Consider the following 25,160-nt stretch of genomic DNA (forward strand, 5'->3'; position numbering starts at 1 on the left):
GGGAAGGCCCTTTCCTGTTTCAACATGACAACAATAAAAAAATGTTTTCCCAGTATGATGTGGAAGAACTTGACTGACCTGCACAGGGCCTTGATCTCGACCTCAACCAGCAGCTTTGGGATGAACTTCGAGCCAGGCCTTATCACTCTACATCAGTGCCTGACCTCTGATGCTCATGTAGATGAATTGGAAGAAATCCCTGCAGCCAGGTACCAAAATAATGTGGAAAATATTCCCAGAAGCTTTTATAGCAGTATATTAAAGCGCACGGTTTTGTCATGAGACGTTCAGAAATATGGGTTTAATATTTCGACGCGAACATATTTACACAGAACAGATATAAAACAGAATCTCAGCTCATGTTGCATGTGTTTTCTTGTCTTTGAAGGACACACAGACCTAAACTGCACTTCCCACATACCACTTGTTCTAGTCAGTCAAATGAATGTCCTATGACGTTTATCATATTTTCTTGTTGTTATCAGTTTGAGCACTTCACAGTTTGACTATCACGTGGAAGGCTCAAAACCTTTTTACCCACTAAACAACTTCCCTTGCTTTAGTTGTAATTATATGTATATGCCAAACATTGCAATGATTATGATGATGTGTATTATTCAACTTTTATTTCTAAATGACTGACCACTTCATACTGGAAGTTTCAAATTTACTCTTGGTTGGCTATTGACTCAGCTTACTGTACATTTTAATCAGTGAAATGATGAGAAATTGTAATGATTGTGGACTACAAAGCCTGGGGTAGCCTGACAAGCTTTATTTCATTAAACAGTTGTTTCACATTCACAGATGTGAAGCTCAGTGTGATCACCTTCAGTGTGATTCATATCCAGGCATAAAAGTACAATCATAAAAAAGCTGGGTGGAGACTATCTCTTCATTGTGAAAAAACAAATAAACAGTCTCTTACCGTAATTCATGATAAAAAACAAAAAGCATGAAACATTCCGCACTCAGCTCTTCAAAATCATAATGTAAATTTCACTCTATAGTGTAATACTACATATCATTTTGCTTTTCATTGTCTTACTTAGTCTTTTCTTCCCACATATTTGACCTTTGACTGACTGGCTGCTGTGCAAATATAGAATCTGAATGTTTTTGTTTACATACTTGGTGGTACAAGATCATCCAGCAGATACAAAAATCTACAATCAGTAAGACCAATCTTCATTCCATGTTTTTCTTGGCAGTAGGTGAATGAGTTCTGGTCATTCAGATGTTCACAGTTTCAGTCATCTTCTCATTGTAATAGTGAACTCTTGGTGGGAATCATTATCCTAGACTCCATGCTTCTGATCAAAGGCACTGAGGACAGACAGAGAAAAACAAAGTTGAACATTAACCTTTCCTCGTTAAAAAGGAAATAAACATAACTTGTAACTTTACCCAATTAGGATATGATTTGTAAAGGTCTCTATCATGTACGATTAAATTAATCAATTATCCATTTTCATCAGGTTCACAGTTTTCATTAAGCTTACCATCTTTTACAGTCTCAGATAAAAACCTTCACGTTGCCTAAACATTTTTCTATCCATAAATATATTGTTATGAGCTGAAACTGAGTCCAGAATAAAACTCAATAAATAAAAACATGGGTGGCACTGCAACACCATTTCTTGGATATATAAGCTCCTTTCTAATAAGCTAACTCATAATGTATATATCCCTGTTCTTACCTGCTCACTCTGCTGCCGCATCATTGCTCTTGCTGAATGCATTTTTGTTTGCTCCCTCCACCTCCTCAGTATCCACCTGTGGACTCTGTTCTCTACAATCCCTGAGGGGGGATCTGTAATGATTGCTCCCTGTGCTCTCAACTGTTGCTTAATAGACTTCACAGGGAGTGTTAAGACAATAAACCTCATATTTTAAGCTCACACGTTGCCTGTCTGCACTGTTTCTTATCAGAATTTTAAAAGTATGTTGTACTTTACTTTCACATGTTGGTAAAATGTGTAACTTAAAGTTTTTAAGTGAAAAACATACTCCCTCGCTATGCCACTCAAATTTCAGTGTATGAAAAAACTGACAAAACCTTTGCATTAATAAAAAAGTGCACAATTTGTAACTTATGGAAATGTAGCACAAACACAGCAACATTACCATAATAGTTGGAGAAAATGTGGTTAAAATTAAGGCTGTCATTTACTATTATCTAAATTTCTACATCGCTATCTATTTTAGAAGAAATTATTTTAAGATTAGAAATTGTTTTAGCATTGCAACCAGATCAGTTACAGATCACTCTCTTGGACTATCACCTGCATAACCTTTGAGAGGAACTCCTGTATTTTATAGGATGCTTGCAGTTGACATTTTGTGAGGTATGCAGCACCTATTTGCTAAATTGGCTAAAGCTATGACTAGAATTTTACTTGGGAATATGTGTGTGTGTGCGTCTCTCCTACCTGTATCATGCACATTTACAGCCCATCCGTCCTTCAGCCACGCAGAATTCCTCGTTTGATCCCGGGACTTGAGGTTTTCGTAAGCTGTAAAGTAACCAAACCACACATGACATTATTTGTGGATAAATTTGTGTCAGTCTCCAAAAAATAAGGAAAAAAAAATTATTTAGAAAGAATGAAAGGGTATAAATAATTCAGAGGTAAGGTCACTGTAAACAGAAACAATCTTACTGGGTTAAAGACATAGCAACAATTATTCTGACTACTGCGATTTTTACCTCTTTTTACCTTTTGTGACGCTAACTCCACCACAGGCTGTCTTCGTTTAACAGCTGCGATTTTTCTCAATAGTTTAAAAAGTTATATAAATTCCCTCAAAATTACAGTGATTAAATTCAACCATCTACATCTAACCGGCAATATATTGTTATTTCACTATACAAGGGATATTTAATATGCATATTTTGTGGGTCAGGGGCTATTGTTTAAGGCTAGTCATTCTGCCGATCCTGTACCATATGTCAACATCTACATCTTTCAGAGGTAGGTAAATTTAGATAAATGTACCTTGTGATATTCTCCAAATAATGGAACAAAAAATTCACCATGTTGCCCTCTAGACTTGATTAGGACATCACTGAAACTCAGATTTACATGACTGCATATTGCTAAACAACAATGAATGGTCTCGTTTGGGTTTCACATTTACTTTTCTGAGAAAGTGAATTCCTGCAACATGGAAACCTGTAGTCACTAACCTGAGGGGAAAATAAATGCTGTGTTTCTCCTTCACATCCTTCTAATGGTCAACCTCCTAACACATTACATGCATTTTAAATAAGGCCTCACATAACTTCACTATCCACCAATTTTATTTATGTATTTGTATATGGAAAAGTATATAGCATGAACTAATGCCACATACCATAGCATCTATTGCCTAAGGTTTGCAATGCCCATTCCTTGATGGGTCTTTAAAATACATAAAGCTCAACAATAAAATACATCATGCAACTGCACAAAACACAACCATACATATTCATACATTAAAGCACAAAACTCAGCAATATAATATATATGTTTCAGGTTATAATGATCCCATTTTTCACAAATACATATGCTGTCTGAACTTGTTTACCTACTATTCTGCTTAAGAAAGGTACTGAAGATTCCCCTTGCCCACTTCCCAAAAACCCCAAACAATATCTTTGACATGATGTACGGTACATATGTATATACTCACCCCACAAGTGATGAACCACATACAGGTCACCAATCTGTGAGAAGAACCCGCCCACTGCCTCGTTGTTTTCCTGTCTGTATTCGATTGCCCTCGCCCTGTTTTAAGAGATGTTATTTTCACGGATATAATGAACACATGTAATACTTGATGCTTGTCCTGTTTGTGGGAATCTTTTTGACCACTGATATGATTTAGGTATATTTCAAGTAAATTAAGCTCGTCAAGCCTTACCAGTGATTGCCCCATTCGATCATGGTTCCTGGCTGAGATAGATGTGAGAAGGTAAATCATTAACACAATTTCAACCTAAAACATGACTCTAAATAGCTCCATTACCTCCTCACACAAGAAACATCTTTTGCATGTACGAACAGCCTTATCAGTGTAAGAGCTACGTTATGAACCAGCACAGTTAAACCGGTTTTACTACAAATTTAAAAGCTGTTTATTTAACACAACTCAATGTGCCACATGAACCCGCATGCGGGAAGAACTTTGGTGTTGGTTGCACACAGATCTTATCATAGCTATGGTTGTACCATTTTATTAGGTAAACCTTTGAATTTACAAACAGCTCACAACACAATAAGTCAACTGTGAAGTGAGGAAGTGTAAATCACACCGACAGTTTTAGGAGGGGCAAAATAATAAAACTTGCAACATGTGTGATATAAGTGCCTTTGAAATGGTATGATTGTACCAGACACAATAGCTAACCTCTTGGCATTACTGTGCACTGCACAATACTGTTTCCTATAAATACATCAGTCAAAAATGCATCCTGTCAGTGGCTCATCTAACAGCTGAAATATCTTGTTGATAAAGAGAGATAAGAAGAAAACTGCTTTACTTGTTAGTGTCAACAGGCAACCCAAAAGTATGCAAATACATGACATTTTGAAAATAAATAAAATGGAAGTGATGTGTATGTAACCATATCACCAACACTGTACTAACAGTGATATTACCCAACTGACAAAAATCCATTCAGAGCGTTACAACAACAAGCTCCAGGAATTCAGCCTGTTCAAAGAGTGGAAGGATCAAGGCTGACTGACTGTGTAAAGTCTCTTAGAACTCATCGACATCTATGGAGTAAAATCTAAATATGTGCAAGAAAGTAATTTTATGACGTGAATTGTAGCTACCTTGAGGTAATAGCTGCGCATTTCATAGATGTTTGGCCCTTGTCTGGGCAGAGGTTCATTCCAGAAACTGAACTCTAGGAGAAGTTGATTCCGCCTTGAAATCAACATCTTTGCTCTCTCTTTTCGAAACTCTAAATATTCCTGAAGAGAGAAAAAAAATGTTAGGATGAAAAAACATGATAATGTATAAAGAATTCGCAAAAACATGCTAAACAGTGCTGTACTACTGCTCTTGACTGTACAACAACGAGATGAAACTCAGATCAGTACAAGTTGCATTTTAAATATCAGCTTTTTCTTTGGTCTTTCTATTGTTTTGATTTTTCTATATGATGACGAAAAATATTTAGAAAGAACGTACCTTGTTATTGTTCAACTTTTGCAGGCATTCAGTCAAGGCTGGGTAGCCTCCTCTGTATCGCCATAGATGCACTGCAAAAACAGAACAGCAGATGTCACTTTAGCACCACGTAAGGACTGATGCCACCCACACAACCAAGAGATACAGTATCTCCGTCACCCTGTGATTACTTTTTTCTGTCACTTGATGCTTTAAATGAGTGCTATACACTGTACATTATCATATGTAGAAGGAGATGTGTTGGTGATGAATCAGGTGATAGTGTCTGTACATTTTTCTATGATCATCTGCCAAAGAATTTACAGCCGAACTGCAGCCAATCAAATGAAGTTGTGTCGTTCGTGAGGCCTTGAGACAGAAAAATGAATCCAGTCCCCCTCACACAGTTCTCTTTTCATCATCTTCTCATCATATTTTCTGTTTGCTGATGCACTGCTGCATACTGTACCTGCTTGATCCTGTTCTCCATACCAGGTATTCCAGCTTCCTACAACCTCACATGGGTAGTCCTGGTCACGATGAAGCTTGTTTTGCACCTCTGCCCTAAAGTCAGCACAAAGGAAAAGACAAACACTTCACATTAACACTGATTCTATGCAAGTGCCTACACTTATTATATCCTCTCTCTACACCAACAAAACCAACTAGAGGGCACCCAGAGAGCATAAAGCCCACTTATCCAACTTTCTAATACATCCAAAGACATTATTCCTATTCAATTTTACGCAAAATTAATCTTATGATTCTGCGAGAGTACCATTACAATCTGGAACAAAGTCCATCTTGTTAATGGGGGGGAAATCCCAGAACAGTATCATCAACAAAATCTAATTAGCTGCTCCTTGACTCAGAGCATATCTTATCTGTCCACCACATTTAATGGAAATATATTCCAATCAAACATGAAAAAGGAATGAAACGTCCCCCTGATTGGCTTAGGTAAAAGCAGGGGATGTTTTCAAAGCAGTGAAAATAGCAGTGCAGAGGAGACACTCACTCCAGACTGTTGTATGCTTCCAGGCACTCCGGTTTGACGTTGTGAACTGAAAAAGAGAAGCATACTTATCAGAAATTGATGTTTTTTTTTAAAATACAAGCAACAATCAAATTTTTCAACAAAGTAATTTCACACTCCGATTCAGCAAAGACTTCTATACACAAAACTGATTTGCTTTCAATAGGTTATAGGCTACGGCTGATAGAGTGTTCAAATTGAAATCCCTACATGGTGTGATGTACGCCACAAAAAAAAAAAGATCAAAGCTGCGGAAAATGATAGATTTCACTACAAGAGACAGACACAGTTATCAGCAGACACTCAAAGAATACCAGACAAATTGTTTGGATGTCGCTTACAGAACTTTGAAGACTTTAAACATTATAATATCACAGAGTAACTTGTTGCTGCCTAAATGTGGTGCATGTATGATATAAAATGACTTAAAAACAGTTCAGTGCTGGGCTTGCCTCTCATGTTACTGTCAGTTTTCTCTGCAGCCACTGAGGTCAGTGTGGATTTAATTTGATCAACATGATTTGTTTAACTCTTTTTCTGGATGATGTACTGTTGAGATTCAGCCATTTAATTATAATGTGCTGTAACTGTATCATATCCACTTGGATTTGACCCTGTGCTCAAAAGGAAATAAATCTTCATTTGTGAGTAAGTAAAAAGCCTTATGCCTACATTGAATTTTATACAGGTTGCTGGTCTCTTTCTTTGACAGCAGGTTGGAGTGGGCATCTTTCCTGGCATCGTCTTTGTGCACAAATAAGGAACGGAACCAGCCTTTGTCACCGCTCTCTGAAAACCTCCTACACAGAAACGAGATGAAAGAAAGTTTCACAAAGGCTCAAAGCAACAACATAAGACATAGAAGTTGTCGATGTGAAAAAAGAAAAACTTAAAAGGAACACGGAGATGTTCGTGACATATGGGCTAAAAGATAGTCATGCTAATATCCTTTGATATGAAAAACATGCATACTGTATGAGTGAGGGGGCTGAATGCCGTGGCATCAAACCTCCTTTCACCCGCTCTGGAGTGGATAAAAGGGGGATATCACTCACTTTAAGAACTATTGTTACAATCTAAGATGATCCAATCAGTATTTGAACACGAATAACTGTCTCTCAAAATCAAAGAGCACAGAAATGAGACTTGAATATGTTCAGGCTGCACTTTCTGGAGCTCTTCCAAGGAAAATAAACTGGGTAAGACTGTAATAATAGCATAAAAGCAAACATGGACTATTCCAAATGATAATCCTACCACATTAAGGTAAAACTGACTTAGAGCTGGAGGGATTAGTCAAGAAATCAATTAGTCGATTTACAGAAAATTAATCACCAAGTACTTCACTAATAGATTAATTGTTTTGAGTCATTTTTTAAGAAAAAAATGTTAATATTTCAGGTTACAACTTCTTAAATTGGAATATTTTCTGTTTTATAAAGTCTTTTATGACAGTAATCTGAATATCTGAATAGCTGTTGACTGTTGGTCAGGACAAAAAAAAGACATTTAAGGTTGCATCTTGGGCTTTGGGAAACAATGACAGACATTTTTCACCATTTTTGGACTTTTTATAGGCCAAGCAACTAATTGATTAATTGAGAAAATAATTGGCAGATTATTGTTGGTTGCAGCCTTAAATAGAATTACTTATGGCTCAAAATTTTACAAAAAACAAACAAAAAAAAAACATGCCAAAAGTGTTATTGGTATTTCAATAAATTAAAAAAAAGCATGTCTTAAAAAAACATGAGTGAAAAAGACAAATGCAAACTATTGCATTTTAAGACATTTTTTTAAGACATAAAAACTGCAAATGTATATGTCTATTCATAATATGCAGTGTTAAACAGGGCTCCTACACTCAGCAGGACATCAAATTCAAATTCAAGGACATTTGAAAGCCATGCATAGATTTTTATAAATCATAATATTGTCAAGTCAAAACAAATCCTGCTGAAACCATTTAAAACCTCTTTAATGTCAAAATTATTTTTTCACAGCATTAGACGGGCAGGTATAGACGCACTTATGGATAAAAGAGCTATAATGTATCACACTTATTTTCTTAAAATTAAGTACTTTCATTGCCATATGTTAATTCAAAGTTCCAAAGGCTTTCTTTTATTATTCTTAAACCCAGAAACTTTCAAGGTCAGTGGGGACTCTCTTTTAATAACCTCATGGGCCAGTGGCTTTAATTGGGAACTATAATTAGAAAAACTTTTCCCCTGGTACCCTCTCAAAAAACAAACAAGCAGTTTTCAAACCAAAAAACTTGTTTTTGAACACAGCCACACAGGAGATGCATAAAGTAGGGGAGAACAGGGTAAATAGAGCCAGTGGGTAAAATGAGCCACCCCCCTTTATATAGGTAAATATAAGCAAAAGTAATCATGTGATCACAAATTAAGAAAGTATAGTTCATATTACTCGATCCATCTTGGACTCAAGAACATTTGTCATGCCAAGTGAATTCATCATGTTACTAAAGTTATCATACTTGTATCTCAATTTAAAAAAGTTGTACGTTTTGGACATTATTACATGTTAATTTAAGTCAGTGTAAGCTATAAAACAAGGTCATAAACTTCACATAACTGTGGATCTGAGCCACTGTGTGAAACAGTTTTGTCAAAATGGAGGTAGTGGGGTAAAACGTGCCAGTGACATTGGGGCAAGTTCAGTCAATTGCTCAATTTACCCCCAAAAATTATTTTCTGATATTCTAGAGACTGGAGACCCTGTTCATGTTAATGTTTGATCACTGTTACAAGTATTACAAAATTAAAAATGAGTCTGATTGGTTCACTAGTTTCTAAACAAGGGACTGCACTTTACCCGTGACTGTTTAAGTCACATTGCATGTAATTTCAGCAGTTTTGGTTTAAGCTTCTGACTGCGTCTTCCACCTATCTGTGTTGTTTAGGGAAGTCTCCTCTGACCTTGGTAACCATGGACATGCTGATATACTCTCTATCAGAGAGGTTTCTACCTTCCCCAAAACATCACAGACAGCTGAAGTCTCAAAGAGAAGATATCTTAATCTCTGATTAAGAATTACAGTGTGACCTCAAAGCCAAGCTTGACCCAATGTAACCCAATTTGTAAGTTCGAAAGATGGAAAATTCCATAACACAGACAGGTGGCAAATTAAAGGAAAAGCCGACATAAAGTGACTTAGTAAGGTGTTGGGTCACCAGAACAGCATCAATACACCTTGGCATTGATTCTACAAGTCTCTGAACTCTTTTAGAGGGATGAACACCATTCATCCAAAAGATATTCCCTCATTTGGTGTTTTGATGATGGTGGTGGAGAGCGCTGTCTAACACATCGGTTCAAAATCTCCGATAGGTGTTCAAATAGGTTGAGATCTGGTGACTGTGAAGGCCATAGAATATGATTCACATCATTTTCATACTCATCAAACCATTCAGTGACCCCTTGTGCCCTGTGAATTGGGGCATTGTCATTGAAATGGAGGATATAGGCTACACTTATGTTATTGTCTTAAGATTATGTTACGCTGCCTTATAGTCAAAAGCTCATTGTAAGACTTTATGATCTCTGCTTTCCATGTGAAAATGTTCCTAACAGGTACTATCAAAGGTGAGGTGTGGGACTTGGTCACTGTAACTTTAGAGGGAATGTCCAGGGAGGAAAGGCAGATAGGGATTTGGCCTTCAACTCTTAATTCTCAGCAGAGACCGAAAGAAACTCCCTAGAGATACAGTGAATTAAGCTAATTAAAAATAACTGATAGGGTGATGATTGCAGTGACCCTTCCCTCTAAGGGGCCAAGTGGACCCAAACCATGCCAGCAAAATGCCCCCCAAAGCATAACAGAGCCACCAGAACCCATCACTGTAGGGGTCAAGCATTCAGACCTGGACCAGTTTTTCCTTTAATTTGTCACCTGTCTGTATACACAAAAGCACATTTACACACACATTCTTTCTGTGGCTAACACACAAAGATCACAGTTTAATCTTTACTGAAAGTGTTTAGGAAACATGTTGAACAACAGGACACAAACATATAATTTTGCCTTTGTTAAATTGATGGTATTAATAAAGTTCAAAATGATCTCAAATTTGTTTGATTTTGTGTAATTTTTATATATCAGTATTTAATGGTAACACTATTTACCCATAGAGCGCTCAATTTACCCCATCCCCATGCTCATTTTACCCCTACCTTGGAGTAAATTGTGCCATAGGACTAACTTTTTTATGATGGGTCATTGTTCTAAAACCATAATAATTAGGCTAGATAACTTGTTTTAATTTCCATGGCCACACAACAACCTGAGGTATATATATATTAACTATTATTTGAAACAAATACACTTTCATTTTGCAGTAAAATCATCAAATGTAAAAAGTGGTTCATGTTACCCCGTTCTCCCCTACATTGTGAAGGCACCGATAAATTGTTAACAAGTAGTAGTTACATTTAGTATAGCTTCACAGGACAAAGTTCAGTAGTCCAGCAAATGATTATAGCAGGTTTGTAAAACTGCTTTATTGTTTTGTTAATAATGACCGTACAGTCTCTTACTGTACATAAAGGTACTGCAAAACAATATGTATTATATATAAAACATAATGTAGCCTAATACACACACACACAAATTGAGTTGAGTTGAAATTTGACGAATATAATTAGCCATATTTTGAGTAGAAAAAGGAGAACACACAAAGACACCAAGTAAACAAAATGCTGGAGGAAAAACAACGGTTAAAAAGTGGGGAAAGTTTAATTTAACCTTAGCAAACGTGAAAAGTTATGTCGTAATCTGGGAGTTTAATTGTACTAAGTAGGCTCAATTATATGTCAAAGTTTGGGAAAATGAGCTATATGTCAAAATGTTCAACTGGCAACTCACTGAAGCTTTCAGGTAAATCATGTAACGTCACACAGCAAAAAAAAAAAACAAAACACGTCCTTACCTGGTCGCTTGTTGCAGGTTCACAGAACACCTGTACAACATCTGTCCTTTGGGCCACACGGAGCTTGTCGTCGCCATGTTTCTCTGTATAGTGAAAACGTCTTTCGACACGTTATTATACTGGTCTGGTGGTTAATGTTTAGCTCAGCTATCTGTGAAGTTGCTTATCTCATTACACCAGCTTGGCCCGCCGGATATTTAAAAAAAACACACGTGACTCAGTGACGCAGCACGTATACGCAGTGATCAATACGCGCAATCGATCAGACCTGATTAGTTGAGTGTGCCTAAAACAAACACTTGATTGAGTGTCATGTTGATTACCTTTTATTTGATCTCTTCTACCAAAAAAATACCTGTATTTATTTATTTTAATTTATTTAATGTTTATTTGTATAGGCACCAGTATATAGCATGAACTAATGCCACATACCATAGCATTTATAGCATAAGCTAGTTTGTAATGCCTGTCCTTAGATGGGCCTGTAAAATATACAAAACCCAACAGCAAAATACAAATGAAACTGCACAAGACTCAACAATACATATACATAGGCTACGTTAAAGCACACAACACAAACATCAACAATACATATGCGTACATTGAAGCACAAAACTCAACAATACGTATATGTATATTAAAGCACAAAACACAAAATTCAACAAGAAAGTACTCACAATACACAAACACTTTACAAAAAATAACACAATTAAAGCATCATAAACCAACAGGCACCAGGTCACTCATGACTACATGACTGATCCTGCTTTAAAAACTGTTTCAATTTGAGTTTATAGTGTTCTCAGTCGTGTATTCAATATTTTAGAAGAACTTTATTTACTTAAAATAATGTAATAGTCTAATTAAGAGCAAAATATAAAAGTAGTCATAATGTGGACTGACACATTTCACTTTTACAGTTAAATTAGATTACTGAACTCAATTATTAATCAAATTATCACATTAACGTGTAATTATAGTGTAGCAGCTGGTCCAGCTGCTCATTAAATTATAATATTAAAATTTTTGTCCACAAAGAAAATAGCAACTACAGGCATCAGATAAAGGAAGTTGGTCAAAGAAAAGTAGAATATTTTCCCCTGAAAACCCTTCTTTTGACATATAAAGTTTCACAAAAACTTAAATATTCTAAGAAAGCACCTAAACATTGTACTTAAATACAGTACTTGAGTAAATTACATTAAATCAGTTACATAAAGATCATAAATGAAGGATCTAAAGATAGAGTGTATCCTATATAGATTATAAAGCCCTTCAAGGCAAATTAGTGGTTTGTGATTCTGGGCAATATACTGTAAATAAAATTAGTCTGATTTGACTTAACCAAGTCATAAAATGTAAGATGCTATACAAATACCACAACAAAGTTACAAATCTGTATTGCAGGGATATCTTGGTGTTGCAAAAAGTAAAATAAAGTAAAATGGGGTGGAGGTGATATTTTGGTGTGTACTGTACAGGTCTGAAACTTATTTAAACCTGCTACTGTAAACACGTCTCTTATCTAATAGTGGACCATTCTTTAGAAGCTGGTTTTTCTATTAGACTAGTCATGCAGTACTTAAATGCTTTTTGTGCAACCCACTTTCACTTCTTTTCATACACAATGCAGTGCTCTCTGATCCTCTCCATCATTCTACCCACTGACATTATATAACATCAAATCAGATCATACCTAAAAGAATCATACTCAATACCTGTATTGTATGCCTGTATTTAATGACTCCAGCAACACTATATTTCAAGCGCCGCACACATGCTGTGTACTGTTTCCTTTGGAGATGAACAGTCTCCCTCTGAATTATCTTTATTTTCAATTGATTGGGTATTTAACAAGTTGCATTTCTCCTAAATACATGTCATTCCAGGGCATATGCTCTCATTTTTTGATGACATCTTTTAAAAAAAAAAATCCGTCGATGAAAACGTCCACAGGGCTTTGACAAGACTTCTTCCATCTTCCCTGGCATAAAAGTACAGCAATTACAGTAACACTTTTCAGGCTTTTGCTTTTCTGAATGTGCCAATTCTGCCCCCGTGATTTACTGTAAGTGCGGGGAATATTTCTTTCACCATCGAATACAAGTCTTCAAAATCCTGGTTCACTGTGATGTCCTAGAGAGATTTATACACAGAGAAGCAGGTGAGTAAATTTGCCTCCATGTATAAAGGAGAAGATTTTTGTAATTCTCATAGAGGTGGAACATGTGTGACTCACAGAAAAGTTTAATTCCTCCATGGCTGAATCTGGGTTTTCCTGCACAGACTTGAGGATCCCGTAGCACCCAGCGTTCTGGATAGGGTTCCTACCCATCTGGCCAAAGACAAATGAGAAATGGGAGATATGGCAATAATACCACAGAGTGTTCTTTGTTGTATTTTTGGCTTTGCTAGTAATAAAATAAGGTAGGAGGTTAAATCTTGGAACTTTTATTGTTATTTACTGATCATTTGGGATAATTTGCCCATATTAAAGTCCCCCTCCACTCAAAAGTTTTTCTTCTCGTTCCTACAGTTGAATGTTTGAGCTTGACTGTGCAGAATGATGTTTGACAGTTGGAGGCTGTTTTCTAATTCATCTGCTGAAAGTGGAAATTTTCTCTGTGCTCATTGGAAATCTTATTTGAAGGGGTGAGCCTATGAGCAGGATTTGTAACATCACAGCTAGTTTGAAAGCCAATCTCGGTCCAACATTCAACTTACATGAGTGTGACGGGGAATCTTGAAGCTTCCAGTGCACATACACTGAGTATGGACTTTACAGTGAAGTAGGAGACATCTTGAAATGATTTGCATATTCATAGATTCTGGAGTTTTTAAGGAAGGAGAAGAAGTTGATGCCATTGAAAAGTTTTTAAAGTGGTAATTATACTTTTTTTGTGGAAAAAAATATAATTACCATTGTAAAAATGGTAATATATGTCTTAATACATGTCTGGAGGGGATCTTTAAGTTTTCAAACTTGCATGTGCAATCACACACACCCAAACCACATTTTCAGCTCAGATCTACACATGTAATCAAAATCAAATGCTCAAAAATTAATTTAGTGTCTTCATCAGAAGTTTTTTTTTCAATCAGTAACTTTTTTTTTTCTCTCAGTTGAGAGGAGTCCCTCAGAGCTATGCTTGGGCTTTGACATTAAAACAAAGTACAGTGATCCATTTATTTATCCCATTTTATCCACTGATGCCCCCCCATTGTTTCTGAAGTTAGAACCAATCTCTTTTCAACAGCTTACATTCAGGGATTTGATTGTCTTGTTTACTTTGAGGCCCATGGCGAGGCGGATGGCTCCATCAGGGGGTATTCGATTGTTACTGTGGCGAGACACAAAAGCAGAAAACAAAAAAAAAAAAAAAAAGTGTGTTGGAGTGTGAGGGAAGCAATCATAAAGTGTTATTTTTTAAATGGCATTATTCATCCATGTAGCACAAATGTCTTGGAATTTGTGAGGCAAGCGTTGTTTTGCCTAAACAAGAGGCAGATAAAACCGGCTCCCTTGAACTTTGCTCATACCGGCGGCCTCCCTTTAAAGAAAAAATTACCACTTCTTAAGATTTATTGGTAAAGCTACAAATCTGGTAGTGCAATTTAATCTCTCCGGGAATCATATAAGAATGTTTTTCTTTTATTATATTGCCTCACAGGATTACCAAACAAGGAAAAAAAGCAGTGTCTAATTCATGAAATGATCTAAACTGAACTCTGCCCCCTTTTAACTCATTTACTGTAAACTAACCTGATTATCAGATACCAAGATAACATCACATACCTCACATTCAACTCCTCCAAAGTATTGTTCTCTTTAAGAGCCTGTCCTAAAGCAATGGCTCCATCTTTCCCAAAGCCGTTATATGAGAGATCCACGCTTCTAAGGAAAATGTTTCCCTACAAAAAAAAAAAAAAAAAACACACAAAAATAAATGTATCTTTGGCAAAAGCAAGATTTAGAAACAGATGCTTAACTATCTCAAATGCAATAACAAGTCAAACTTCAACAAGTTCTCTAACGAGATCAAGTCAGGACCAAAAGAACACCTTAATTTAAAGTGAGAGAGCAGTGTAGATCCTGAGGTAATAAGCTTCTCAGGACCTGAATCAATCAAACCTGTCAGTGCATCTTACTGATCAGGGTCCCCTTGACCATCTTGGTCATTAAGATATGGAAAGAAAAACTGCTGCTGCACCGTCTGTGCTGCTGTGAGATGCTTGATGAATACCAGACCAGGGGGCTGCTTCTCTAAACAGGATAAGCAAGTTAGCAAGGGTTATGAAATATCTTCTTCTATCAACAGTTATCAGCCCGCATAGCTGGATTCTTAAATTGGATCTACAGGTTTTGTTTTCACATTCAAAACTGCATCAGTGGAATATATCATTATTTTGTTTTTATAGTCACAATGCTAACTTTCCAATAATGGTTTCCGAAATCCTTCTGGCTTGTCCCAAATGTTCAACATAGCCAGTTAGTGCTATGTACACTATATGGCCAAACGTAGCATTTTAAGTCGCCCTATTTAGCATATATAAGCAGTATACAGACATTTAAAAATGGTTTATAACACACTATAAAGCAGTGATAAGTCAGTGTTTATTAATATGAAAACATCTTTTATATTATTACAAGTGTAATTTACTGTATTGTCATTCATTATCTATTTCTAGACATTGTGGTGTGTTATAAACCATTTATTAAATGTTTGTAGGTAACATACAAGGATATTTCAGACAACAGCATCCTTCCAACTTTGTGGCAGCAGTTTGAGAAAAGGCCCTTTCCTCTTTCAACATAATAATAATAATAATGATAATAATAATAATAATAGCTTTATTTGTATAGCACCTCTCATTCATAAAAATAATGCAGCTCAAAGTGCTTCACATTGAAAAGATAAAAAAACAAATGAAAGACATTAAGAACATTAAGAACATGATGATGCAAAAAGGAGGGTCCATAAAGAAATGGTTTTTCCAAGATGGCGTGAAAGGACTTGACTGGTCTGCACAGAGCTGAGTCTATCTAACACTTGTCAGATGATCTGGTCTTATACAAGCCTTATCACCCAACATCCAACCTCACTGATTACTGTATAACTGATATATGATTTTATGCACAAATTCAGTGTTATGGTTCTTCATCTCAAGGCTTAATATGATACCGAGAGCTAAGAAGTGTCCTGGCCTAATAACCCTTCGCTGTATTATCTAGATCTTCTTTTGTCTTGCATGAGTTAAAAATGAATATAGTATTCAAATATTGATTTCCAGGTGTATTACCCCGAGTCCGTTGGCCAACATCACAGCTCCTCTCCCTCGAATGCAGTTCCAGGCCAGACTTAATGATCGCAACCCTGTGTTTTCTGACACAGACTCCCCGAGGATTTGCCCTTAGGATGGAAAAAAAAAATAGAAAATGTCATGGCAGCGTGTCAAATAAAAAAATCTATTTTTGATCATTTATAAAACCAATCATCAATATAACATTTACCACGATTTATTTAAAGCCTCTATAAATCATTATTATCATCATTTTGTAAGAGTTGAAGAGTTTTTGTGAAACTTTTTTAAAAAAATCAAACGCATAAAGTCATCTCATCTGTCTCAACTTGCATAGAAATGTATTTTTGTTGGTTTTCATGACCTAAAAGCATTAGTGAGTAAGGACTCTAGAGAAAGATCCCCATCATCATCTCACCCACTTTATCACGAGGATAAGGAAGTGTGTGGCACTCAGCGGTACGTCGTAATCATAGAAAAAGACACTTTAACTGTGCTTGGGTGAAAAAGCAATAACACCAAAGCATGAATGTCAGTGTTTGACTGGTATACTTTCTCTCAGGGATCTACTATACGGAAGAGTGCACTCAAAATCACGAGGATGTCCTTTGATATTTCAGCAGGGGAGAAAACAGAATCGAATATGCGGGGATGAATTATAGCCACGCGTATGGCACTGAGACATGGCGGTGTCCCCGTTTCCACAGACAGATTTATTTTCAATTACCTATATCATATGCTCAGTGCATCCTGATCTGCCATTCTTCCACAAGGTGCCTGTCACAGAGCTCATCCACATGATAATTGAAAGAGGTTTTAATGAAGGTGAATGTTCTTGACCTTTGAATGCCACAGTCTGCTGCTGGCTGCTGTCCTTTGCTTAGAAATAAGACTACAACAATAAAGCAAACTGTTACTGGTTTTATCAGAATGGATTTTACGGTATAGGTCCCAAAAAATCTAATAATAGTTGATACCAGTAATTTCATATGATCATAATGTTAACTCTCCAGACTAATTGGTCATTTTATAGGGCTTTATATTAATTTATTTATTATTTTTATATGATTTAACCAGACAGGAAAGATGACTTTGCCTTCACGCTTACTGCTGCTTTTAACAACTATTATGTAGGTTTAAAATGGTCATTTATTCACATGCTAAAAAGAACTATAGTTTTGGTTTTAAGCAATGATGTCATGAAAATTAACTGATGACTCTAATCTCAAATTTGGAAGTCGTTTACTGTATGAGTTAAAGTTAAGTTAAAAAAAACTGAGTGTGAGTTCTGTGGAAATTACTTTATTCACAGTCTAATTTATACCATATGGCCAAAAGTATGTGGACAGTTTCTTTATGTCTTATCTGTCAAAAAGTTTTGTGTGTTATTGTTCTGGTGCTGTTTTTCATAGTTTGGGCTATTGGTTCTTTAGTTTCAAGGAAAATTTTGACGCTGCAGCATACAATTATATTTTAGACAATAGTGAGCTTCCAACTTTGTCCCTTTTTGTTCCCAATGCACATTAAGGAATGGTTTTCCCAGTTTGGAGCCTTGACCTCAACCCCATTCAACACCTCTGGGATAAATTGGGACCTTATCGCTCAACATCAATGGCTGATCTCACTAAAGCTCCTGTGGCTGAATGGGAGCAAATCCCTGCAGCCAGGTTCCAAAATCTTGTGGAAAACCTGAAACCAGAAGAGTGGATGCTGTCATAGCGGTGGATTAATGTCCAATCACATATGTAATGTTCCAGTGTCCACATACTTTGTTCAATTGTCCACATACTCTTGGCCGTTTAGTGTAAACTGCTGTCAGAACTATCACTATCAGAAGTTTGACATCATCCGCAGGACTTTATTTTTCACATCGCCAAAATGAAATTGAAGGGCAAAGCAAAGCAAACTGCCTGTTGTAAAGCATCAAGTGAGACACTGGACAAACTAATGTTCTCATTCCTCACATTACTTTAGTGGCGTGACATATAATACCTGGGTCCTGAAGTTCAGTTATCTGGCGCTACTAATGGAAAACGTGTGAAAATATGTATCAGTGTAAATCTTTAATATCAACTTAATAAAAATGGAAGCCATGGACACTGTGTAATTCTTCAAAAGGCAAAGGCCTTACAGAGAGTATTAGACCTTTGCTATGTAGAGCTAATTGCTGTTCTACCTGCACGCTCTCCCAGAGCGTTGTAGCTGAGGTCGAGACACCGTAGCTTGGTGTTGGTGATGAGGGCTGGACTGAGGTGCTCAGCAGCCTGGTCTGTGAAATGATTTCCTGATAGGTTGAGGCTAACCAGGGTGCTGTTCTCCTTAAGCATCCCGGCTATGGCTTTGGCGCCATAATCCCCAAGCCTGTTGTCTGATAGGTCCACCTCTGGGATGAACACACAAATATACAATGGGTCAAAGGTGGTGCATGGTGGAAAAGAAACCTGTCCAAAGTACAATATGCAGGTGTATTTCAAACAGAGTCCAAATATTTGATTTGAAACATTTGATTTGGTATCCTGACTGTGGAAGAGGTTATTTTAGAGATTGAAAGAGTCAATCCCTCCCTTCCCTTCTTCCTTCAATCTAAAGTTCAGAAGTATCAAAAGACTCTGAATGTTGTTGAGATAACTGTCACGCACCATCTCCCCTTTTTGAGCAAATGCACTCTGAGGTAAAACATAGACAACTTAATTGCAAACCTGAGCAGTTCAAAAGAAGTTCTTTCCTCGAGGCTTTTTGACTCTTGAATAATACATCTTTGGAATTTTAACTATTTGTTATTATTACATTATTTCTATTTTAGTTTATTATCTTGAATATTGTCAAGTTACTAACCACTCTTGTTTTAATGATAATGAAAATAACTAAATTCAAACCTTTTAGAGTTCTCATTTGTTGTGTGTTTATTCTCCTTTTAAAATTTTGTGTTGGCTAATGTCTGCTGCTACATTGGCAACTAATCTGTTATATATTCATAAAATTGGATTACCACTGAAAGTTGAATAGTGGTGCATAACAAAGGATGTTAAAAATAATGTCAGCCCAAAAGAGCCGACATGACTCACAGGACTCATTCTCCATAGATCTTCCCATAGGTTCCTGAACTGCACATATGCCTGACATTTAACAAATATTTAACAGATGTTAAACCATGCGCTGTGGCATATAATTGGGGTGAGAGTGGCGTGTGAGTGGGAGCGGGGGGTGGGGGGGGGTTGCACTTTTGCTAGAAAGGACGTGAGACGGAGCGAAGGAAGAGGAAAAGAAAATGTGTGCATGCTTGAGTGCCCGTAAAACCACCTGTAATGTAACAATTTTCCTTTAACATCTCAGCGATAGCAGCTCCGCCCATTCCTTCCATCCAATTATCTCGCAGATTCAGCCTCAGTATTGAAGTGTTGGTTACCAGGGGAACCGCCAGTGCTTTGGTGCCCTGCAAACACACAACCCTCCAACCCCCCCCCCACCCACAAAGTGAAATTCTTCTGTTTGTTCACTGCAGTGTATTTTCTTATCTGCATTCCAGTTAAAAGAGTAGATGTACTGATGCGGATGGGCAGATAGAGAGAGAGAGAGAGAGAGAGAGAGGCAGAGAGAGAGGAATATTAAACCTGTTTGAGACAAATGAAGCAGAATGGAGCTGTGTGGAGGCGTGGGTCAGAAATGAAGCTCACAGAACATGAAAATTATAGTTTCTAGCACAGGTAATGAGAAAGTTGAGTGCATGAAGCCTTATGTTAACTTGGTCTTTTAAAAAAAAAAGAGTGTGTGTGTGTGTGTGTGTGTGTGTGTGTGTGTGTGTGTGTTTAATTGCAAGCATAGTATCTTTCAGTAAGATTGGAGGAAGCCTATCAGTCTGCAGGACATTAAATAAATAACCTTCAGCAGCTACACTTAATTACTTCACTACTCTACTCTCTGTGATCAACAGATGACAACTTATTTAAAATCCAATTCAGTCTGTCTGAATGACATTACTGAAGCCGAAACCTCAGGAAATGGCTTGTTAAGGAATGGATTTACCTTTACAACTCTTATTTACAGCGTTTATGGAACAGTGGAAGCCTGTACAAATGACAAACTGCGTTGATAAGAGCTCGGGGCCATGCATTTTCACATTTGCAGAGGATGTACTTTCAGCAATTTTACATTGATTAACTGTTTGTTATTGACTGCTGGCCTACAATTAAGCTGCAGTGTTTAAGTGTGACAGTGTAAGAGATACCCGTGATAACATATGTATCATTTGTGTTTTTCTGGGGTATACTGTATAGTACAAGTAAATAAAGCATTATGCTGAAATTATGAACTTAAAGGTGCTACATGTAAGAATTGCAAAACAATTTACATGTATTAATCGCTTTCTATTGCCGATGAGTGAACGGATTGTATGGTAACTTAAAAAATTAGACCTTTCCGACTTTCTTGGAAAGGTTGCCTATAACACATACCTGCCAACATGCAAAGTATGTGACATATTGTGGTTTTAGCTGGCTAATGTTAGCACTGCTGCTAGCTCACGCTGACAGAGTGCAAGTACACATGTGAGTGCAAGCAACAGGATGCCGACTGCAGCTCACCTAACGGCCACCAGTGTCATTAATGAGAAGGAATTTTCTGATTCTTACATATTGCACCTTTTAATAAGGTACATATTACTTGAAGACTTAGTTTAACCTGCACAAAGCATCTTAGCTTATATATATGTACATTTTGGATTATATGGGAGCTCAGACATGTAGCCACAATATTGACATTGTGTCTGAAGCTCAGTAGAACCAAATAATTAAAGCTAATAAAAGCTGTAAAAAAAAAAAACATATTTACTGAATACATTGGCAACATATTGAACTCATAAGTGTAAATCAATACCAGCAACCTTTCTTCTATTTAAAGACGTGAAAGGCTCTCCACTTGAACACATACTAGTAAGAAGATTGTCTCATGCATTTTTATATGTTACGTGTACTGCATAGGTATGTACGTACATGATCTATTTTCTAGGAGAGGACTGAAAACTCCTTGAAGCTCAGCTGCGTTGGACTTAACACAGCTATACTCAGACTTTCTCATGATCCACCTACTTCCCCTTGAGGAGAATGTGACTTTGAATTAATAAGTCATTTAGTGAGCAAAGGTCTGGGCTGATCTGAAACAGCATTAGGGTCTAATATTATTGAGAAACATGTTTAACTTTTGCTCAGACTCATATGGAACTTTAAATCGCATGTGGTAGCCGGTGTGAGCACATTTCCACAGAGATGTTCAAACATTTGCAGATCTTTTTTGCAGGAAGGCAGGTTCAATTTGAGTACTTTCCCCCAGGTGAGCACTGATCTAACAAGTGAAAGAAGTGAAGAGAAGCACTGTTCTTGCACACTATTAAATCAGCCGAGAAAGCCGAGACACACAGTCTAACTTATGATTACAGTACCTGAGGCCCCAGACCTCGATGCATCATGGACAACTCGCTGTTTTGCATGTGCTGCAGGAAGTAAGAGGCAGGCACCACCTGTAACATTTCACACGCCTCCACGTAGCTCGTCTGCCCTGTGGGGTCATATGCCTCCTCCTTATCTGCAACATAAATAAAGACACTATGGTGTCTGCTGGAATTGTTCTCTATCAATACCTCTTTGAGAAAGGAGACATGTGGTACTTTCCCCCGAAGGAGGACCTTTTGAGTGTGATATTGAAAAGTCCCTCGTGGCTGATTTCGCCCTGTCAGGGGAGCTCATTCATACCAGATGGTTTTCACTTGTGGTGAAAAGGAAGCCTGACACAAAGACTGAGATGGAATCATTAAGATGCAGAACAGGGCTCCACATGTGTGGGCGGGTGCGTGTAGGAGTTTCTGTTTTGCTTTTTTTTTTTTTTTTTTTTCTTTTCTGAAATCATTTAGAGCCTGAGAAGATGGAAGAAGGCAAAAGGGAAAACAGATTAACAGACGGGGGTGACAGGAGGAGGCTTTGCCTGATCAATGCATGTTCTGATCAAATTAAGATTCAAATTAAACGACTTTGTGCCGTTGAAGCCTATAAAATTTTAGACAGATAATTACAGAGGATGAAATGGATTATTTCAAACCAAGCCATTTCCCCGTATAAGAGGGAACATCACACCTTTCATAATAACATGTAATGACTTTCCCACCCTATTTCTCTCCGCTTTTCTATCTAAAAACAACTATACCTCCGAGCTCCAAATCTGTGTCATAGTCTTCATCAGAGATCACACACTCCTCTCTTCCCAGCTCCTCCTCTTCGGTCTCTTCCTCCTCTTCAACCTCTTTTTCACCTCCGTCTAGCACGTTCCCGTCAGGGCTGCGGCGTTGGTCCTTTAGCCCACGCATGTCAACCTCTGTCAGGTTCGCTCTTTGCTGGATGGAGAATGAGAAAGTAAGACATCATGACCAGTCGAAGCTGGCTGTTGCTGGCGGACCGAGTGAGGAGATTTGATGGGTTTGCTTCCAGGAGAATAAAGCCGATACCTTTAACTGAGTCTATTAATGTGAATAGACTATTTTAACTTATCTTTCTGTCTTTCTAGTCTTTGCAACTTCTTCACTTCCCTCCCACTCCTTTCTTCCCACCTCCCTTTAACCTCTTGTACCGGAGGCTGTTTTTCGCTTGTCTTTCTCACCCTGTATCTCAAGGCTTATTCACCACATGTCTCAGTCACGCTTACCATACAAATATATTGTTATTTTCAGGACATATCAGACCCCTTTAAAATACCGTTATTTGACATTTGAGTGGAATTAAACATGTTCCAGGGCACTTTTTATATGGACAAGTTGCATCTGAAGAGTTTTTTTGTGTTTTTTGTATATGAATCTGTGCTGCTTTTACATTTTATTCCTCACACTTGCCATAGAGCACGCAACCCTGTGATTACACTACATTAAAGTGTAATTAAAACTCACTTTCAGGGTGAGAATCTCAGTAATCCTCCGTTAAATAAATTCAAGAGTACACAGGTCAAAAGAGCAATCCATAAAAAGGAAATAGCAGGTCTTTAACCTGTATTTTTGAGCCTGTATTGCATTGCCCTGAGCAAGGAAGGTGCTCAGACGTGCGTAGAGGTGATGTTGTGGTTAAGAGCCTCATTTCTGAAGCCAAATAAAGCCCTGCTGGTCTTAAAAAAGCTCCCTCTCCTATGTCTCATTTAAATTCAGGCTCCATAAAAATTTCCTTCCTGCATGTCTCCCCCTCTCCTACCTGGTTGTTCACGCTTTCCTTGCTAAAGAGTTTTCAGAGTTGGCTGGATGGTCGACCTCCTACCTCCCCCAGCTGCAGCTTCTCATTTTCTGTCTCTGCGTCATCGTCTTCCAGCACAGAAGGCAGCAGCTTCTCCTTGGCCAACTTCTTCCCATGAACCATTGCTTCAATACCATGTATCCAGCTGAGTGATGTGATATTGTTCTTGTCTTGATGCAGAAAGTACACACTAATTTCGCCTTTGTTAGTTTTCAAATCCAAGGCGATTGGTAGACTATTAAAGCTGTGAGTGAAATCACAGCACTGCATTTGACCGGCAGGTATATTTGTGCAACCGATCTTGCTCGATAGGAGGGTCAAACTTCAACAATGAGGATCGTGTCTTAAGGCTAATTGGAGAGGCCACTGCTCCACTACACAACAGCCAGTCACCAATCAGAGTCCTTGTGTAAAGTTTGGATGGCTTGTTTTGTTGACAGGTTGCCATGGTGCCGAGAGACATCTCAGTAGGAGTGCCGGCTCTCAGAGTCATGACGACCAGCACTTACACAAGCAGGAAGAAGAGAGGAAGCAAAAAGGCTTGTTTGCTGCGACTGTTTTTCAGGGGAAAAGCTATATCAACAGCTAAACCTGACCCTCAAACTAAAATGCTTCGACATTTAACAACTCCTGCTGCAAGAAAAAAAACCTTCCCAGTCATTCTTCTCTCTCATATAAAGAAAAACAACCAAGCAACAGTGTTGACATATTCTGTAAATGCTTCTCTTTATTTGTAAGTAAATGCAAAGTCCTTGCAGTTGATGCATTAAAATGGAATATCCTCAATCAATTACACAACAAAGGTCATTATAGCAGAGGCTGATTGGATCAAAGTTGTTCATAGCAGCAGCGATATGCAAACACAGAAAAAGAAACCCTCAAGAATGTTTTTTTTTTTTCTTTTACCATCCGAAGCCCCGTGAAAATGGCTGGACAACCTCACAATACAGTCTCACTGACTGACACAGTGCTGGTAAATAGACAGAGCTTTTTAAATATGAACAGGAGACAGGAGATCACCATGCATTTATTTAATGCTGCTGTTTTCATCCCCATACCTAAAGGATATGAGAGACACCACAGAGTAGGCCTTTTTTTGTTCTTTTTAAATCAAGCAGAATCATAGTGCTCATTTACATAATCAAAATACATTCTTAGAAAAGATCCAAGTGGTACTCTTTATATTTTATACTTTGTCTTTGAATATATATATATATAGAAGCTATATATAGAAGCTATATCTTGTATCAATTGTTTTCCTGTTGCACATATTACATCACAGACATTTTTCTTGACGGCTCTCATTCCAATTAAACGAAATCTGTTTAAACAAATTGTACAGAGGAGACATTCATCCAGAATGAATAACAATGGGGACAATGGGAATCGCCCATTTTCTCCCGGCAGTAAGAAACAGTTGACTCAGAAAAAAACAAAACATAAACA

At 37.5% G+C, this 25,160-nt stretch overlaps 2 protein-coding genes across 3 annotated transcripts; both read right to left on the minus strand.

The window, feature by feature from the left end:
* Positions 1–735: 735 nt before the first annotated feature.
* nipsnap1 (nipsnap homolog 1 (C. elegans)) lies at positions 736–11,381 on the minus strand. Its single transcript, XM_044330391.1, has 10 exons — positions 11,155–11,381; positions 6,872–6,999; positions 6,182–6,227; positions 5,633–5,727; positions 5,185–5,255; positions 4,824–4,964; positions 3,907–3,938; positions 3,676–3,770; positions 2,433–2,516; positions 736–1,326 (listed from the first exon to the last, which is right to left on the minus strand). Exons 1-10 carry the CDS (start codon positions 11,229–11,231, stop codon positions 1,262–1,264), a joined length of 834 nt encoding a protein of 277 aa, XP_044186326.1. The 5' UTR covers positions 11,232–11,381; the 3' UTR covers positions 736–1,261.
* A 1,571-nt stretch (positions 11,382–12,952) lies between these two features.
* Positions 12,953–24,068, minus strand: lrrc74b (leucine rich repeat containing 74B). 2 transcript variants are annotated; one of them, XM_044330368.1, is made up of 10 exons: positions 23,739–24,068; positions 22,648–22,834; positions 21,890–22,032; positions 19,756–19,888; positions 18,632–18,838; positions 16,456–16,565; positions 14,951–15,066; positions 14,417–14,495; positions 13,394–13,489; positions 12,953–13,290 (listed from the first exon to the last, which is right to left on the minus strand). In XM_044330368.1, the coding sequence occupies exons 1-10, from the start codon at positions 23,982–23,984 to the stop codon at positions 13,174–13,176; spliced, it is 1,434 nt and encodes a 477-aa protein (XP_044186303.1). In that variant the 5' UTR covers positions 23,985–24,068; the 3' UTR covers positions 12,953–13,173. The 2 variants fall into 2 exon arrangements, with proteins under 2 accessions (XP_044186303.1, XP_044186313.1); XM_044330378.1 differs by lacking the exon at positions 23,739–24,068 and adding an exon at positions 23,676–23,737.
* Positions 24,069–25,160: the final 1,092 nt, after the last annotated feature.

Source organism: Thunnus albacares, chromosome 2, assembly GCF_914725855.1.
Source record: "Thunnus albacares chromosome 2, fThuAlb1.1, whole genome shotgun sequence".
Classification (NCBI taxonomy): domain Eukaryota; kingdom Metazoa; phylum Chordata; class Actinopteri; order Scombriformes; family Scombridae; genus Thunnus; species Thunnus albacares.

Coding starts and splice junctions, on each gene's coding strand:
- nipsnap1 (XM_044330391.1), bottom strand. CDS start 11,231: ATGGCGACGACAAGCTCCGTGTGGCCCAAAGGACAGATGTTGTACAGG. Junction 5,728..6,181: donor GAAGCATACAACAGTCTGGA/GTGAGTGTCTCC, acceptor TGCTGACTTTAG/GGCAGAGGTGCAAAACAAGC. Junction 2,517..3,675: donor TGTGGTTCATCACTTGTGGG/GTGAGTATATAC, acceptor GTTACTTTACAG/CTTACGAAAACCTCAAGTCC.
- lrrc74b (XM_044330368.1), bottom strand. CDS start 23,984: ATGCAGTGCTGTGATTTCACTCACAGCTTTAATAGTCTACCAATCGCC. Junction 14,496..14,950: donor TTGGAGGAGTTGAATGTGAG/GTATGTGATGTT, acceptor GTCTCGCCACAG/TAACAATCGAATACCCCCTG. Junction 13,291..13,393: donor TGGAGGAATTAAACTTTTCT/GTGAGTCACACA, acceptor AAATCTCTCTAG/GACATCACAGTGAACCAGGA.